The sequence below is a fragment of the Lepisosteus oculatus genome, chromosome 4 (genome assembly GCF_040954835.1).
Source record: "Lepisosteus oculatus isolate fLepOcu1 chromosome 4, fLepOcu1.hap2, whole genome shotgun sequence".
NCBI classification, from domain to species: Eukaryota; Metazoa; Chordata; class Actinopteri; order Semionotiformes; family Lepisosteidae; genus Lepisosteus; species Lepisosteus oculatus.
In genome coordinates, this window is record NC_090699.1 from 48357093 (window position 1) to 48373538 (window position 16446).

Consider the following 16446-nt stretch of genomic DNA (forward strand, 5'->3'; position numbering starts at 1 on the left):
AAATGTCACTTCACTATAAGAAAGCTAAAATGAAACAGTGTGTGTAATAGGGACTGAAGAGATAATGTATAGCAGTCGGTTGCAATAAGACATTTTATCAAAAAATTTAAATTTGTTTTATAATGTATTTTGCTTTGAAAATGCCAATCATGTGTATTATAAATATCTTATGATGCACACGGCTTTGTAGCCTGACCAGTTTTATTATGATAGAAGCATTTTTGCTAGAATGGCTTTTTGAAGCACAGATGAAGTCTGCCCTATTCCACCTTATTCTTCCTTTGTATCCCTGGGAATGTGCTCTAAAATTGTTTGATCTATATTTTCCCTCGTGCATGTTAACTGGGTATGCTGCTTCTGGTAGCAATCAGACCCCAATGGAGATTTAAAGGTCAAAGGTTGTTTGTGTTTGTAACCAGTACAGTATTATCAAGGATGACTGACAGGTTCTTTGGCATTTCAATAGCCCAGGATGCATGCAAATGGTAGACTCTTTTAGAGATCCATCCATTTTCAGTCACTACATTGTCCATAGAGGGTTGCTGTGAGCCAGAGCCTTACCCAACAGGTACAGGGAGCAAGGAGGCATTCAACTCTAGACCAAACACTACAACATTGCAACACACAAACACACATAACGTGCTTGGACTGTGATAATAGCTGGAGAAAACCAGGGAAACATGCAAATTCCACACAGACAGAGCCCAGGAGTTCTGTCTCCAGGTATGCACCATGATACTTTTTAGATCTCTAGATCTCTTTTTAAAGTAACAAAAAAGGTGATGAAACATGTGCAACCGCACATTGCCCATTGCAGGATATGCTTCAGCTCTCCCATAACCCTGAACTGGGAGAATAAGTTAGAAAATGATAATGAAAATGGGTGGATGTTATTCCTATTCAAGGTAAAATGTTAAATGGAAAGTCTCAAATCATAAAATTGTATCATTACCGTAGTCTTGAAATTCTTGAAACTTTAGAACATTTAAAGGAGCATTATGAATCACATAAAACAGTAAAAAATGTTCCATCAGCTTAAGCTGTATTGTCGCTCAAAGGAGTAAACGTAACATCTTTTTATTTAACTGCAAAGAGGTGTTTTTGTGTTTTGGGTTCTTCTCATTTAAAATATTTCAGTAAAGCTATTTGGATCTGCACTATTGACAGGAACTGTATCTAAGGGTGGTTCCTAATGTTATTGGTGCATAGATGAGTAACTGTTCAAGCTCAGCTAAAAACTATTGGTAGGTAGTCTGTGATTAAAGCAAATATGAAAAACTGCCAAATGTTTCAAAGATGGATAACATGGTGCTAATTATTTAATAGAACCATGAATATAGATTTTCTGATGGAAACATACTGGGAAGCCTGAATAACATTCTTACTGAGCCAAATGTGAGAAAATACTACAGCAACACAGATGCATAGGGCAATCTTCTTTAATAAGTATGGAGACTCCAGGTGTTTAAGTACAAGTTCTAACCTCCTGTAAAGACTTGAAGAATTGTCTTGAAGGTTTGTGTGAAGTGAGCCGTATGCCATGCATCCACAGCGAGTCCAATAAGTGTACTTTTTTAAAACAGTACAATGTAGGGCAACTGCACCTTCTCTTCCCTTCACAGTATGGATGTGAAATGAGATTCAGTTGGTTTGCCTTATTTGCTGGCCTCAGAATTGTCTTGATCCTCTCTTCTTAAATACCATTGACAAATAAAGCGAATGTGACGTTAGCATGACCAGCCCAAACCGATAAGAAGGCCAAGCCTCAGGGACACCAGAAGGACACGCAGTGACAGGCTGTGAAGACACTTGTGAGTACTGCAGGGATACAGCCAGAAAGCAACAAGGCTGTGGGCAGATTGGTCATGCTTTAGCCTTCATCAGAGAAAGAAGGAAAAGGGAAAAAAACTGGCGTCATTTTTTTTCTAATTAATGCAAAATGACAGACAGCCTTTCTATTTATAAGATATCATTAACTGTGGAAAATAACAGAGTAAAAAAGAATGGTGCCATAATTGTATTCATGATAAAATACCTGACATGTTAATTGACTAATTCATTGCAAGGTCGCAGCATTGCTTTTATCTCATCTCAGTCAGAAGGAGCCTGCTGGTTTTATTACGCAGTGGCTAAATATTTATTTAGCTCATTTTCTTCAATCTGTAGTATTTTGAAGGCATAACATTCAGAGAAAACCTTTGTCAAAACTAATAGCTTGAGGCCAGATAAACATTATATATCTGTATTTATGAGCTATAAAGGCAAGACTGGAAGTAATTCAAAGACATTGTAGCTGTGATCTTGCATCGAAGAGTTAGTCCGTAAATGAGGATTGATTTTGCCCAGATAAACCCATTGCTCCCATTGTGCAGAAGCGGAAAGCTGAAGTCAATTCTTGCTTTCACTGAAAAATGATGGGAAATATAAAACCCTCGGCTTTTATTTCTGATGACCCAAAGAATTGGTAGATGGCTGGCTGGGGTGATATCTTAATATCTCCTTGTTTTTTGTTGTTGTTGGTTTAAGCTTTAGATTTCTGGCATTGGCTGGCTTTTGAAGAGGAATATTAAACTCTTTCAACTGTGCACTCAGATCAATCGCTTTTTATTTTAACACGTTTTTTAAAACTTTTCACACTGTGGCTTTGTTTTTATTAAAGGAATATTAATAAAGTACAACCCTTGAAAAGCATTTGGACCTGCAATATATGATGGTAATATCTAGTTCACTGAAATAGATTATTTAGCAGCAGCTATATCACCCCGCAACTCTGCTATATCACCCTGCTATATCACCCTGCAACTCATAACTGACAACCCACTGAAGCTAAGCAGGTGTGAGCCTGGTCAGTACCTGGATGGGAGACCTCCTGGGGAAAACTAAGGTTGCTGCTGGAAGAGGTGTTAGTGGGGCCAGCAGGGGGCGGTCACCCTGCGGTCCATGTGGGTCCTAATGCCCCAGTATAGTGACGGGGACACTATACTGTAAACAGGCGCCGTCCTTCGGATGAGACGTAAAACCGAGGTCCTGACTCTCTGTGGTCATTAAAAATCCCAGGGCGCTTCTCGAAAAAAGTAGGGGTGTAACCCCGATGTCCTGGCCAAATTTCCAATTGGCCCTTACTAATCATGGCCTCCTAATAATCCCCCTCTATGAATTGGCTACATTACTCTGCTCTCCTCCCCACTGATAGCTGATGTGTGGTGAGCGTTCTGGCGCACTATGGCTGCTGTCGCATCATCCAGGTGGATGCTGCACATTGGTGGTGGTGGAGGGGAGTCCCCATTACCTGTAAAGCGCTTTGAGTGGAGTGTCCAGAAAAAGCGTTATATAAGTGTAAGCAATTATTATTATTATTATTTAATTTTTCACAGAAAGCTATAATTCACCTTGAGTGTTTGCAGTTAATTATTGCAGTTGCAGTTTATCTTCTCAGTTGTGCAGTATATCCCACATTTACAGTAAGAAAATATATATAACCCATACTGTCAAACTTAAAATACATCTGGGTCAGATGTACCAGTATCTGAAGTAGATTTGATTCCAATGCTGATGACATATTTTGAACATAAACCCAGGTGTTCAGGAGCACAGGTTCCTGAATGGAAAATGACAGGGCCCGTTCAAGAACCTGTGGGTGCTTCTTACTGATGATAATAGGACCTTTACATACTGTATATCCGTAAGTTAAGGATCACAGAGTTACTGTAAATACAGCTTAACTTTGTAATACATGGTAAGGTGAGTGTTGTAAAGATGATAAGATTTGAAATCTGAAATTGAATTATAACATTTAGGTTCATAATGCTACTTTTTCACTAATGTCAAGGCAAAAAACTTTTTTTTTACACCACGGGATATGCTTTATTTTTGTGTAATGGACTACAGTACATTGCTTTGATTTGGAATATTGTTAGGAATTTAAACAGCAATATTTACTGATCTCATTGATCTTGTCCTGTTGTCCTAGACAAACGTATTTACTACTTTCAGTGCAGTGCACGTACTACAGTGACATCATACCTGTACATACATTTTCATTGATCTCCCTTCCAAATGTATTGAACTGCTGTAACTGTTTTTTTCCTAACAAGTGGCAGTGAAGATGTCTAATTTAAGGTGCTAGGTGCCAGTATGCACACACATGCACCTGAGACGGTGACAGCAAGGACCCTCTAAAAACTAAAAACATAAAGCACTCTGCAATGTACACACTTCCTGACAAAATAAATTCCTGGATTTTCAGTTTGCCTGGAACAAGCCTGCATTGAGCGGCCTACTGTAATACCATCTAAATGGCACTAGTCGCTGGATGCTGGCACCATTGAAGCCTAATGGAAATGTGCACAATAAATCCTCTAGGCATCAAGGATCTAACCGTGACATTTCAGTAACAAAAAGCTTTAATGCACCAGTATATATACCCTAAGGGCGATTCTTTCTCCTCATGTCAACAGAGTTATTGATGATACGTACAATCCATCTGTAATACAAAGTAAAAGCATTTTAATTGTTTGTTCTAGATACAAATGGATAAGCACAGAAAACACAAAATGAAATGTATGTGTGATGTCTTGCAAAACGTTCAATGTTTACTAGCATTTTCTAATCCTGTGCTGTTTTCAGGCTAATAATTTTATCAAATTAGATAGCAGTAAATTAAAATCTGTTACTTCCTAAGTACGGTTGACAGATATAAAAATAATAACACAGTGTGCAGGAGACACAGTCTGCAGGTCTGCAGTACACATTTTCATTTTTTTTTATCTGTGAAGCTTCAGGTAACTGCGAATGAGTTAATGAGTTGCACTTTTGTGAGTTGAGCTCCCCTGACAATGAAAGTGCTAATTAAAAAGCAACCCTGGGCTGGCAGGATTAGACCAACTCATCTCTAGGCTCACCTGGTGCAGGTGTTTACTGCAAAAACTTGTGAGACAGAGCTTTACAGCCTCCTTTTTATGGTGCTATTATTTATTCCAGCTCTGGCTGATAAGTTTATTCACTGTGGAAAGTTCACTCTCAATGAATGAAGTAGCACCCTTTGCAGACAATACCGCAGTAAGAAATTCAGAGGTGGAATTGCACTGTGAGAACAAACCCTTCTGTTCTAATTAACAGCTTGAAATTCTAAATGGGGTAGTTTGCTGAGGGAAGCATTTTCTTGTCTAAAGTAATAGATTTGAGAACTAGAGTAAGGTAAAGACTTATATGGTTTATTATTATTCCAATATTGTGCATTTTCTAAATCCCATGGCTTGATTATTCTCAATTTTTCCCTTTAAATGGCCAGAATATATATTTATATTTGTTGTGTTTATTTATTTCATTTTAGGCTTCTTGGTTCTTTATTATTTTTCAAAACATCAGTAACAGAGACTTTGTTGACTAAAGTGAGAAAAGCATCAAAGTACAGGAGACATTTTTGTAGTTGTAGTAAGAACTCTTTGCGAGTGTTCACGTCATACAGTATAGTACTTTCTGACAAGATGCATAGTCTCTTCCACTCTTTCAAAATCAGAAACTTAATTTACTGTAGAAATTAACAGCCTGACTGTTTCCTGGAACAGCTCCAAGAGCTTTTTCTTATAAGTGAGAAAAATCTGACTTTTCTCAAACACCTCTGTTAGCATGCATGTAACAGAATATACAGTATAGATGATCTGGCTAATCCTTTTAGCATTTTAAGTCCGATGAAAGTTATAAAGTTCTGGACCTTTTCTGTTTAGTAGGTTGGGATTTACTGGATAAAATCTCTTGTCTATTGCTCTGTGTGACATGGGATGAAATGTGATGCTTTAAGTGTCACAAATAGTGCTTGCTACCTGCTTCTCAAAAAGCTTGGTTTATAACCCTTATCTGTGGTGTGTTTCAGCTATGTAAACTGATTTCCTGCCATGACCACTGACAAAGCACAGACTCAGGGGATTTCTGTTGGTCTAATTGCAGTTGCTTAAAGGAGGCAATACCTGACAACAACTGTTAACTGTTAAATACAAATAATAATACAGATTGCCTAATATACATAATCCACTTTTGCTTCATTTTTGTCTGTTGCTTTTTCAGTCTTGCTTTACTATCTTGTGAATTGTCATATCTTTATTAATTTACATGCTGATTGCCTGTCTGATTTTATTGAATTGTATGAGCTAACATTATGCAAACTGTGTATTTACAGTATACTAGAAATATAACAGAGATTAATTTTGTACAGGGGAGTTGTTAAGTCAATAGATGAGCACATTTACAAGTCAGTTGTCAGCTACCAAGTAAAGACAGGGCAGGATTTCACTCTTAAAATAACTCTGGATTTTAATCTTTATTGGAAGCGGCTTACTTAATTAATCCAACCGCACCACAGTGTTTATAAGCGTGTAGTTTACTTAAAATTCATAGAGAAGGTATATATTTCTGGTTTAGTTCATCTCATTACTGAAAACAACACATGCACTGAAATGAAAAGGAATTTGGTAAATCCCATTTTTAGTAACACATTATTTACAAGTTTACCTCTTTTTAGGCATTGTCCATTTGAAAAAGGTTTTCAAGGCTACACTGTGAATACATTGAGATTACTTAAACTCTATAGCAGTTCACGTAGGTAGCTGCATCAGCATATGTAGAAGAAAAGGAACAGAATGTTTCGGCTGTGGAACCTTCTTCACACACTCGAAGAAGGCTCCACAGACGAAACGTTGTGTTTCTTTTCTTTTCTTTTCTTTTCAGCATGGAATAAACCTTTACTTGTTCCTCTATAGCAATTGATTGATATGACATTAAAAGTGACTTTAAAAGTGCTGTAAAATATTATTTGAAGTTTCATTAATGGCTCTGTTGTGACAGATGCATAATTTCGTACTATGAAGTGGTATGACTATAATAGCTTGTTTGTGCTGTTTATGTAAATAAGGTATTTTAATATAAACTTCTTTGTTTCATGTTATTTTATAAATAATAGAAGTCTAAGACTCTTTGAATAATGGATTCAAGGTGTTATTTATTTATAACAACCCTTTTCTGTAAACATGTATGCTTGTGCTTAAATATTTAAATTATTCCCATTTGTCTGAGCTGCAACAAGAAAATACTTAGCTAGGAGCTGAATGTCCTTGGTGTATATTGGTAGAATCAGGACTGATTCTGTCAAACTGATTGAGCTCCTCCTTCATATATCTTCCAGGTTAGGTCAGTACTATTAGGTACTGTATAGAATGACAATAAAGGACAAACAAAACTCTGTGGAAGATGCTGAACCTATTAAAAAAACACTTTCTATTTGATATGTCTTTTGATTTAAAGTAGTTGTATTTATTGACTTTAGTACAGCATACGCTAGTTATACATACTTAATAGTGCTAATATATAGAAATTGTATAACATTCAATGAATATGTATATTGTGATCTCAAGGAGGAAGTGTTAATGAGGTTGCAATAGCAAGTGGGATCATGTGGGGTACACAAAACAGGTTGACGTGGAGTTCACATAAAAATATTCAAATTTCTCATGCAGAGTTGAGACTGAAGTCTCAAAACTTCTTGAGCTCAAATGCACGCGTTTCTCCTACACAGCCTAATCTCATCTAGATATTCACAGAATTCTGTGGAGAATCATTACCAGATAACTGATCTGCTTCCCTCGCTCGAGACAACAACAGAACAGATCAACAAAAACTATTTTTTTTCGTTGGGAAAAAAAACACTTTTCCTTTTTTTTTGAGGAAGTGGTGTTAGTGGGGCCAGCAGGGGGCACTCACCCTGCGGTCCATGTGGGTCCTAATGCCCAAGTATAGTGACAGGGACACTATACTGTAAACAGGCGCCGTCCTTCGGATGAGACGTAAAACCGAGGTCCTGACTCTCTGTGGTCATTAAAAATCCCAGGGCGTTTCTCAAAGGAGTAGGGGTGTAACTCTGGCGTCCATTGGCATTTACCAATCATGGCCTCCTAATAATCCCCATCTATGAATTGGCTTCATTACTCTGCTCTCCTCCCCACTGATAGCTGATGTCCCCATTACCTGTAAAGCGCTTTGAGTGGAGTGTCCAGAAAAGCACTATATAAGTGTAAGCAATTATTATTATTATTATTATTATTATTATTATTATTATTGGCTTAAACTCCTGTCTTCAGTTTCTTCCTGAATCTTCAGTTCTTTCTTGTGTCCCAATTTCACTTATTTATCTTGCTAGTTGTCTTGCTGTTAGCATCCTGATGCCTATTTGAAATTCCTTCCAAACTAATCCTTTTTCCAGACTCTGGCAGGCCTAGATTTCCATTAGATTCCTGCATGGCAGCTTTCTTCCTGTTCTTTGTTTAGACTTTTTCTTCCCATATTGTTTGGTCAGCTATCACTGAGGCTTCTGGGACATGTAGTCTTTTTCACAGTTCCCTCCATCATCCAGTATCAAACTACAGTACAAATATCCATTCATCAGTTTTCAGTCTTATCCTTCACTTGCTCATGGTAAACAGGTTACAAGACGAGGCTATACTCCAGACAAGTTACCACTCATTTGAGGGTGCTCACACATGTATTCACTCATTCTTGTATATAAGACAATAAGTACAGCTTGGTACATTATTGGGGTCCGTTTACTGATGCCAGTTAACTTGTGTGTGGACTATATAAAACTCAAAGTGCACTTGTGTGCTGTTGTGGAAACATATACAGTACTTAATTCTTTATCATATGTATCAATTAATACACTAATTATGGCATATATATGTACAATAAATCACACTGGTGTTTCTAAAAAAAAAAACTTTTTATGTTATTAAAAATCCTACCACATGGAAAGCATTTAAGAAATGCATTAAGCTGTAAGAAATAAAAAAATGGAAAACTAAAATCTGCAAAAATGTTTAGAGTTCATTCTATTCTCAATACATCTGTTTTTAAGGTCATCAAATGGTATAGTCTTTTGTGTCTTTGATTGTCCATATCTGACAGAACAAACTTGTAAGCTTGTGCTTAGTTTCAGTTCTTAGAGTTGGTCATCTTAAAAAAACTAAGAGCAAGCATTTGCATCTGCCACAGATTTCAGGTCTATTCTGATTGACAAGCATGATAAGATTTCTAAATTTGGGTTTTCTTATATTAATTCCTGAGTGAAATGTATATTTCTAATACAATGTGTTCCTCAAACAGGAAGCACCAACGTCAGCTGAGTTGATGTGGGGAGCAGGTTATTCAAACATGTAGAAAGCTTGCTAGATGGGTAGACCTTTATAATTTCCTGCCAGAGTAATAAAACTGATTTTGTCACTGAAACGTATTCTTTAGTTAATTTGTTCAACTTTAAAATATTAAAGGTCATATGCTTCTAGTACGATCAACACAGGATGTTAATTTTATAGTTGAATTGATCGAGCAATTTCCGTATCTCCAGCTCAAATGGAACTTTGGAACATGAAAATTGAGATGAGGAAATTTGAATGTCAGTGGCTCTGCTCAATAGCTAAAATTGTCACTTTCTAAATTTCAGCAGCATATGAAAAAGCTACATATGTGAATAAAAAAAACCTCATCTATAACATTAACATTAATTAAATATTGTGCGTTTTTAAAATTACTGTGGAGTTGCAGTTTCAGCTTACACAGCCTGGTCACAGATCAGCATTTTGATGTGAGAGAGATTTGTATTGGTACTTCTTCTATAATAGGTGGAGATACTAATCCCTGAAAGTATAAAGAATTAAAATACTGTATTGCTGTTTAATTGTGCTGATCTTGGATCTTTTCTTCTTGTTCACTGTGTCATGAGCTATAGTCCTAGGAGCTGTATGTTTTCAAAGTCTATATTGTTTGCAGTTCACATAATTTTGCACTACTTAAAGCCTTAACAGAGTAATAACATTTCTTTATTAGCCCTATACAATTTCTTGCATTAGGAATTCATCTTTTCGCATACCCCAGCTTTTCTCCATGGAGACACAGACACATAGACAGGGAGAGAAGCTTGGGGTCAGAGCGCAGGGCCATTGTACGGCACCCCTGGAGCAGTTAGGGTTAAGGGCCTTGCTCAGGGTCCTAACGGAGTAGGATTCCTCTGCCGGCCGAAGGATTTGAACCGAAGGATTTGAACCGGCAACCTTCCAGTCACAGGCGCAGATCCTTAGCCACAGAGCCACCGCTCCACCCACAGAGTCAGGGAGCAATTGGTTTCTTTTGTGGTGCTTGTCTAGCTATAGGTGAAGCTTACTGGCAAGTAAACACAAATGATTCCTGAGGGAATCAGAACCAGAAAAGGGAATTTTCTGGTTTTCTCTGGTTAATTAAGTTCTTGGTAAATTGTTAGCATTGTTAGCACAATCTTGGTTGATTGTGTGTCCTTGAACACAGCATTAAAAGAGACAAGTAAAAAAGGAAGAGAAGAGAGAAGGAAGACAGGAGAGACAGAGAGAGAGGGAACAGCACCATCACCCTCCTCTTCCTCTAAGCTTGTGCTGTTTATTATAGATAATTCTGGTGGTTTTCTTGTGAGAAGACTTAGCCAGTTTAGCCTGATACTGTGGAATCCTCAGGCTAAAATCTCTATTTACCTGTTTTGTGACAGGCACTCAGTGAGACAATTTTCGTTGGTCCTATCTGCTGTGTTAAAATAACCATCAAATGTCCTTAATTGAGAATCACTCAATAAAGACATTCTGCACCTGTATCATATGTTCAACCTTAAAAATGGTAGCAACAAGTGTAAATCAGCAAATTATTGTAATGAGAATAAGAGCAAGTTAGGTACCTAATGACCTTTGTCTCTGATCTAATGTTGATCATGATATGCAGAGCAATCTGTTGCTGCAATATTTAAAGTGCTACTTACTGTATTTATGCTCAAGTATTATTTTTTCCTATCTGGATGTTTTCTTCTATTTAATAAGGGTAGAGCATCATATGTGTACATTTTACAAGGATATCTACACAGCATATCATTGGTGAGTGTTACTGATTGCTATTTGAATGCAAACTAGGAAATCACTTCTTATTGATCAAGCGGCAGAGGTCACACTAGAAATGTGAGCTCTTCTGACCCTTCTTCACCATAAAGGATTGTTTGAAGTGCTGCTTACCTGTGAAGCCAAAGAGTTACAGAGAAATTCACATGGTGTCAGTAAATATTTATAAGGTGCAAGGCTTTGATTTATATGTATATAGTAAAAAATACAACATGATGAAGCCCTGATTTGCATATAGAGTGTCAGTACTTACACTACATTATGCAGTACAAGTAAGGCGTCTTCTCATGCCATTACAAAAGAAGTGCTCTGGTTAAAATTTTATGTTAGTCGTCCTGACACATTAGCAGTATTAATCAGATGACGGATTGCTTCACACAGGCTGGCTGCTGCTTTCATTAGTGGTTATATTCACAGAAATGCGAAGTGCCTGCTTTTGTATGAAATCCAGATCAGAATCAATACCCCCAAGGCTGTGAGAAAAAAAGATACTTCCTAATTTAATGAAATAGGCATTACAGAGTACCCCAGACTTGTCCTAGGCATGAGAAATTGTCGACAAATTAATTTTAAACCTGGAGCCGAAGATTGCTTTCAATTAAACAATCCCCTTTGCTTGAATCTGATTGGGTTAAATGCATAAGGAATTGGGTCTTGCAAATTTAAAGAATAGTCCTTGCAATTTCAATAAGTGTGCAGATATTATATCTTTCCTGAGTTTTGGGCAAGACATCCTGGAAGAATATTTTTTTTTGGAATAGGTTAAAATAACTCTTAGAAATACTCTTAGAAATATCCCAATCGAATCATACTACATGTGTACCATAAATTCTACTTTTAAGACAGCACTGATGAGTAAAGTGACGCCTTACTGTAATAAGGGTGAGAGCACACAATTAATGAGACTAACAACTTGTGAGATACTCTATAAAGATGTATTTTTGATCAACAGATGGTATCTGTTGCCTTAACAGTAGTGTAAATAGTTTTTGTCTTTTTTTTTTGCTGGTCCACAAGTGATAGCGAATAGTCAAAGTTTTTTGGGAAATAATAAGTGAAACAGTTCCCTTACACAAATGTCTGTGTAAGAATCAGGTCAGTATTTACTTGAGCTTTAGTTGAACTTTAGTTGCATAGAGCAGTTACTGTAGTAACTGAAATTACGGGGCTTGCTCAGTGTCTAATATGTAAATCATGATGTGCAATGGAGGTACTGGAGATCTTAATAGTGACATGAGCATTACACTTCCAACACGTTGTCAAGCCACAAATGCTTACAAAATTACCTTAAAACATTTTAATAAGTAATATGCTATATTAATATGCTACTTTAGCTATATTAAGATGCTGTTTGGCCGCCTCTTTATGAAGTCTTTTTTGAGTCATTTGGCTGATTCTATTTTTGAAACCTTTCCACCTTTATGAAACCTTTATGTACTATATTTGTAGTTATATACAAGCTATAATCAAGTGGAAAACAATTAATACACTTTTTTATTCAAACTCGTAGCCTCAATAAACTTTAGCTAGATTTTAAGAGAAAATTGCACTGTTGTCTTCAAAATTGTTCTCCTCTTACTGAGGTATTGTTGAATGTCTAAACATACACTGTTGGAATGTAAAATGTATCCTTTATCAATCCCACTCAGTTTCTGACAATCAATGCTGACATCAAAGCACAAGACTCAACATTCTATTCTATCTTTTATGCTTTAACACCATTCTTATGGTATTCACATACACTGTAGTGCACACATAAAGAGGACTCAACAAGATGTCTTTAAGATTCTTTTTCAATGGTAAAGACAAATGTTGACCATCTCGTGTTACAAGACACTGTCAGATCCGTGCTAAGAAGTCCCAAAGCATGGACTGCCTCTTATTGAGAAGTGACAGAGCTGACCGACAATACCAAGTAAACGCGGGTCCTGCCCCACTGTTTCAATAGCTGGTAATTCTCCCACAACTCATATAAAAAAGTGTTTTCTATTCAGTGGCCTTGATTTTCTTTAGATTTATTTTGATGCAAATATATTAAGATCTTCATACATGTAACACCATAGGAAATACAAAGTAAGCATAGCAGTGGAAAACATTTTGTATAAACACATATGTTTTTTACATTTTGTATAAACACACATATGTCTTGTTACATTAATCTGTGAGTCCTGAACCCCATATACACTTCTGATCTGTGTATAATTTCTTTGATGGGTCAAAAGAATAAAATTCCGGAGGTAACGGAACAGCCACTTTCTCTGTTTCAAAGCAGGGGCATGAAAAACAGCAGGAGGTCTGTCGCTCTGATTACTCACATCAGGCATCTGATTTTGAGTGGTTACACTACATTCCAATAGGCTGTCAATAAAATGGCACAACTGGCTATCCAGTTGTTTGGGACTATTCTGTTATTGTTTCAGTTCAGTCAGCTCAATAAAAACAGAAGATAATTCAGCTGGTTGGTAAAGTTGAATCCCCTCAATGTCTTGCTGTGAGCAACACTTGTTAATGCTGTGCTAGATCTTTATATAGGCACTCCCAAAGCAGCAGAGGTTTCTTGTCATGAACAGTACCATTTTTACTCCTTTTGGTTATATAGTGAGCTGATTTAGTCTTAAAAAATAAAATAAGTGCCTCCTCAAACAGATGCATTTTAAGAAGTTTCTTTTTATTGATGAGATTGCAAGTGTTATTGCAATTAAAATAACTCAGAACTCAACTAGTCATTTGCAGATTTGTTGTGGTTTCTAATTACCACATATTTGGATAAAACTATAATAAAAACTAACTTTAAAAGCTTAATTATATTAGAAAATATGGTTCTTTACATTGTTGTGAACTGTAATAATAATAATAATAATTGCTTACACTTATATAGCGCTTTTCTGGACACTCCACTCAAAGCGCTTTACAGGTAATGGGGACTCCCCTCCACCACCACCAATGTGCAGCATCCACCTGGATGATGCGACGGCAGCCATAGTGCGCCAGAACGCTCACCACACATCAGCTATCAGTGGGGAGGAGAGCAGAGTAATGTAGCCAATTCATAGAGGGGGATTATTAGGAGGCCATGATTGGTAAAGGCCAGGGGGGAAATTTGGCCAGGACACCGGGGTTACACCCCTACTCTTTTCGAGAAGCGCCCTGGGATTTTTAATGACCACAGAGAGTCAGGACCTCGGTTTTACGTCTCATCCGAAGGACGGCGCCTGTTTACAGTATAGTGTCCCCGTCACTATACTGGGGCATTAGGACCCACATGGACCACAGGGTGAGCGCCCCCTGCTGGCCCCACTAACACCTCTTCCAGCAGCAACCTTAGTTTTGTACACTAGCTGTTCCCTAAATATGTTTTGTAATAATTACAAAAGTAGATTTAATTGGCTTAAGTCTGTTTTTGCATTTTAATTTATATTTCTATAGCACAAAAAAAGGATTTTTAAGCTTTCTATGGAAAAAGAACTAATGGTTCTGAAATTGTAAACCTGAGACATTCTTTACTACTGCTTTGTCATAAAAGTTTATACTTTAAAACTGATTTGTTTTATGTTTTAAAAGTACTTAAAAGTTACCATTTCTTTTTTGTGAAACAACAAAAGCTCTAAAAGTACAGTCTGTATTAAGATAGTTAACCTTCAGATGGAACTTTGTCACAAGTATGGGAATGGATCTCTCTAGCTGCAGGCTATAGTTTGGAAATATTCACTGTAAATGACTTTCGATCTCATAGTATTTATTACATGGAATTTAACCTTTTCAAACAGGATCAGTGCAGTTCTTGTGCTTTCATCAAATCCTCCGTGTACTTTCATCAGACTGGGCAAACTCAGATGCCTGTGACCTTTATAGCAATGGTTCCATAGTTCTTTCCTCCTCATGCAAGCCTCCTCCGTGTTGTCTGCTCACTGTGCATGACAGGGATACGATGAAGGCTTCTCTGAAGCTTCATGGACAGCAGTTTCTGCAGGAGCACGCTTTTAACAGCGTTCTCTGGTCATTACTCAGCAAGGCACTTAATCATGTTCTTATGCAATGATGGACAAAATTTTAGTTCAGTTTCAGCAAAATTATTTTTTGCTGAAATTGGTGCTGTTTTATATCTTGTATTAGAATTTGAATGACACTGTATCACAAGTTTAATAATTTAGTGATATATCAGTAGTCAGATTTATTATAATATATGACCAAAAGCACAGATGTGTCATGCTGTGAATTACTTTTGTGATCTTAGTCTTTGAGAATGAATATTCATCTTCTATGATATTACTTTACAACAGTTCTTTTTTAACGTTTCCTGTTTTTTTTTTATCTATCCTTTCAGGAACGTATGGGCCTGACAGTTGGGTTTCAGCAAATCCAGATTGCAGAGGAAAGCACCAGTCTCCCATCGACATTGTAGACCAAGATGCAAAAGTTTCATCTGAAAATCAAGAGTTAAACCTTGAAGGTTTTGATACTGAGTCATCAAATAAGACTTGGATGAAGAACACAGGAAAAACTGGTAAGATCTAGTTACTTTTCTACTCGCACCTCACAAACCCTTTCTATGTTAAATACATTTTCTCCTGTATATCAACAGTGTTGATTTAAAATAAGTTGATCAACCACTAGGTAAGATGAGTTATGAGATGTGGAGGTGGTTTTTTTAATGATAATTTTGATAATGAGCAAAATTGATTTCCTCCATCATGGTGGAAGGTCAGGTTTTACAGAATTGTGTTTAAATTAAGAGATTGTATTAAATTCACAAATGAGAGGTCTGCATACTACACTATAAAATTAACACTGTTCTCTTCTTGTGCCATTTATGGTTAGTTGTAATTCTTATCTACTGCATTCATTTGAATTCACTATACTGTACATGTTACTAAACTGTTTACAGGACAATAAATTAAGCAAGGCTGAGGTCTGTATGGTAAAGGGTAAACCTGGAGCCAAGTGTCAAGGAAACTATCCCAAAGTGAGACTCAGAATATATTAGGTCATTGTATATTTGCATCCAAAATAATGCCACACTGCAAATTGAAAACATCAGTCTTTTAAAGGCAGACTCTTAGGTTGAGTTATGAAGATTTGTTGGTGTTTATTCAGTTCCAGTCAGGGGAGAGTATCACCTTTGGACAAGAAAGCAGCTTATTAATAACAGGATAAATATCTAGAACTTTTGAAAGTGAAGAAGAGCTCAGATAAGAGTGAAAGCATTGTTCTGGTTTGCTCACCCTCAGGAGAGAGCATGCAAACCTGGGGAGATGAAAAATACGTTTCCAGGTTTCTAAGCATGCACAGAATTTTGATCGAGGTTTTCATTCTCAAGGTCTTGTCCGGGAGCTGAGGGATGCGGCTGGCAGTGACATTAAAATGTGCAGCTGACAGGAGAAGTGAGAGAGGACGCTGTTTTCTGTGTCACATTACCCGGCTAGAAGCAAAATGGAGGGAAATAAACAATCGTGGCAACATTTAAAATCAGAGCCTCTTAATTATCCATTAAATT

General features: G+C 37.0%; 1 protein-coding gene across 1 annotated transcript in view; it reads left to right on the forward strand.

Annotated features, from left to right (window-relative positions):
* The window catches only part of ptprga (protein tyrosine phosphatase receptor type Ga), a 259162-nt gene that overhangs the window by 141143 nt on the left and 101573 nt on the right, over window positions 1-16446 (forward strand). Inside the window, exon 3 of the mRNA XM_015347265.2 lies at window positions 15277-15456. Coding sequence (XP_015202751.2) covers window positions 15277-15456 — 180 coding nt within the window. The remainder of the gene's footprint in view (window positions 1-15276; window positions 15457-16446) is intronic.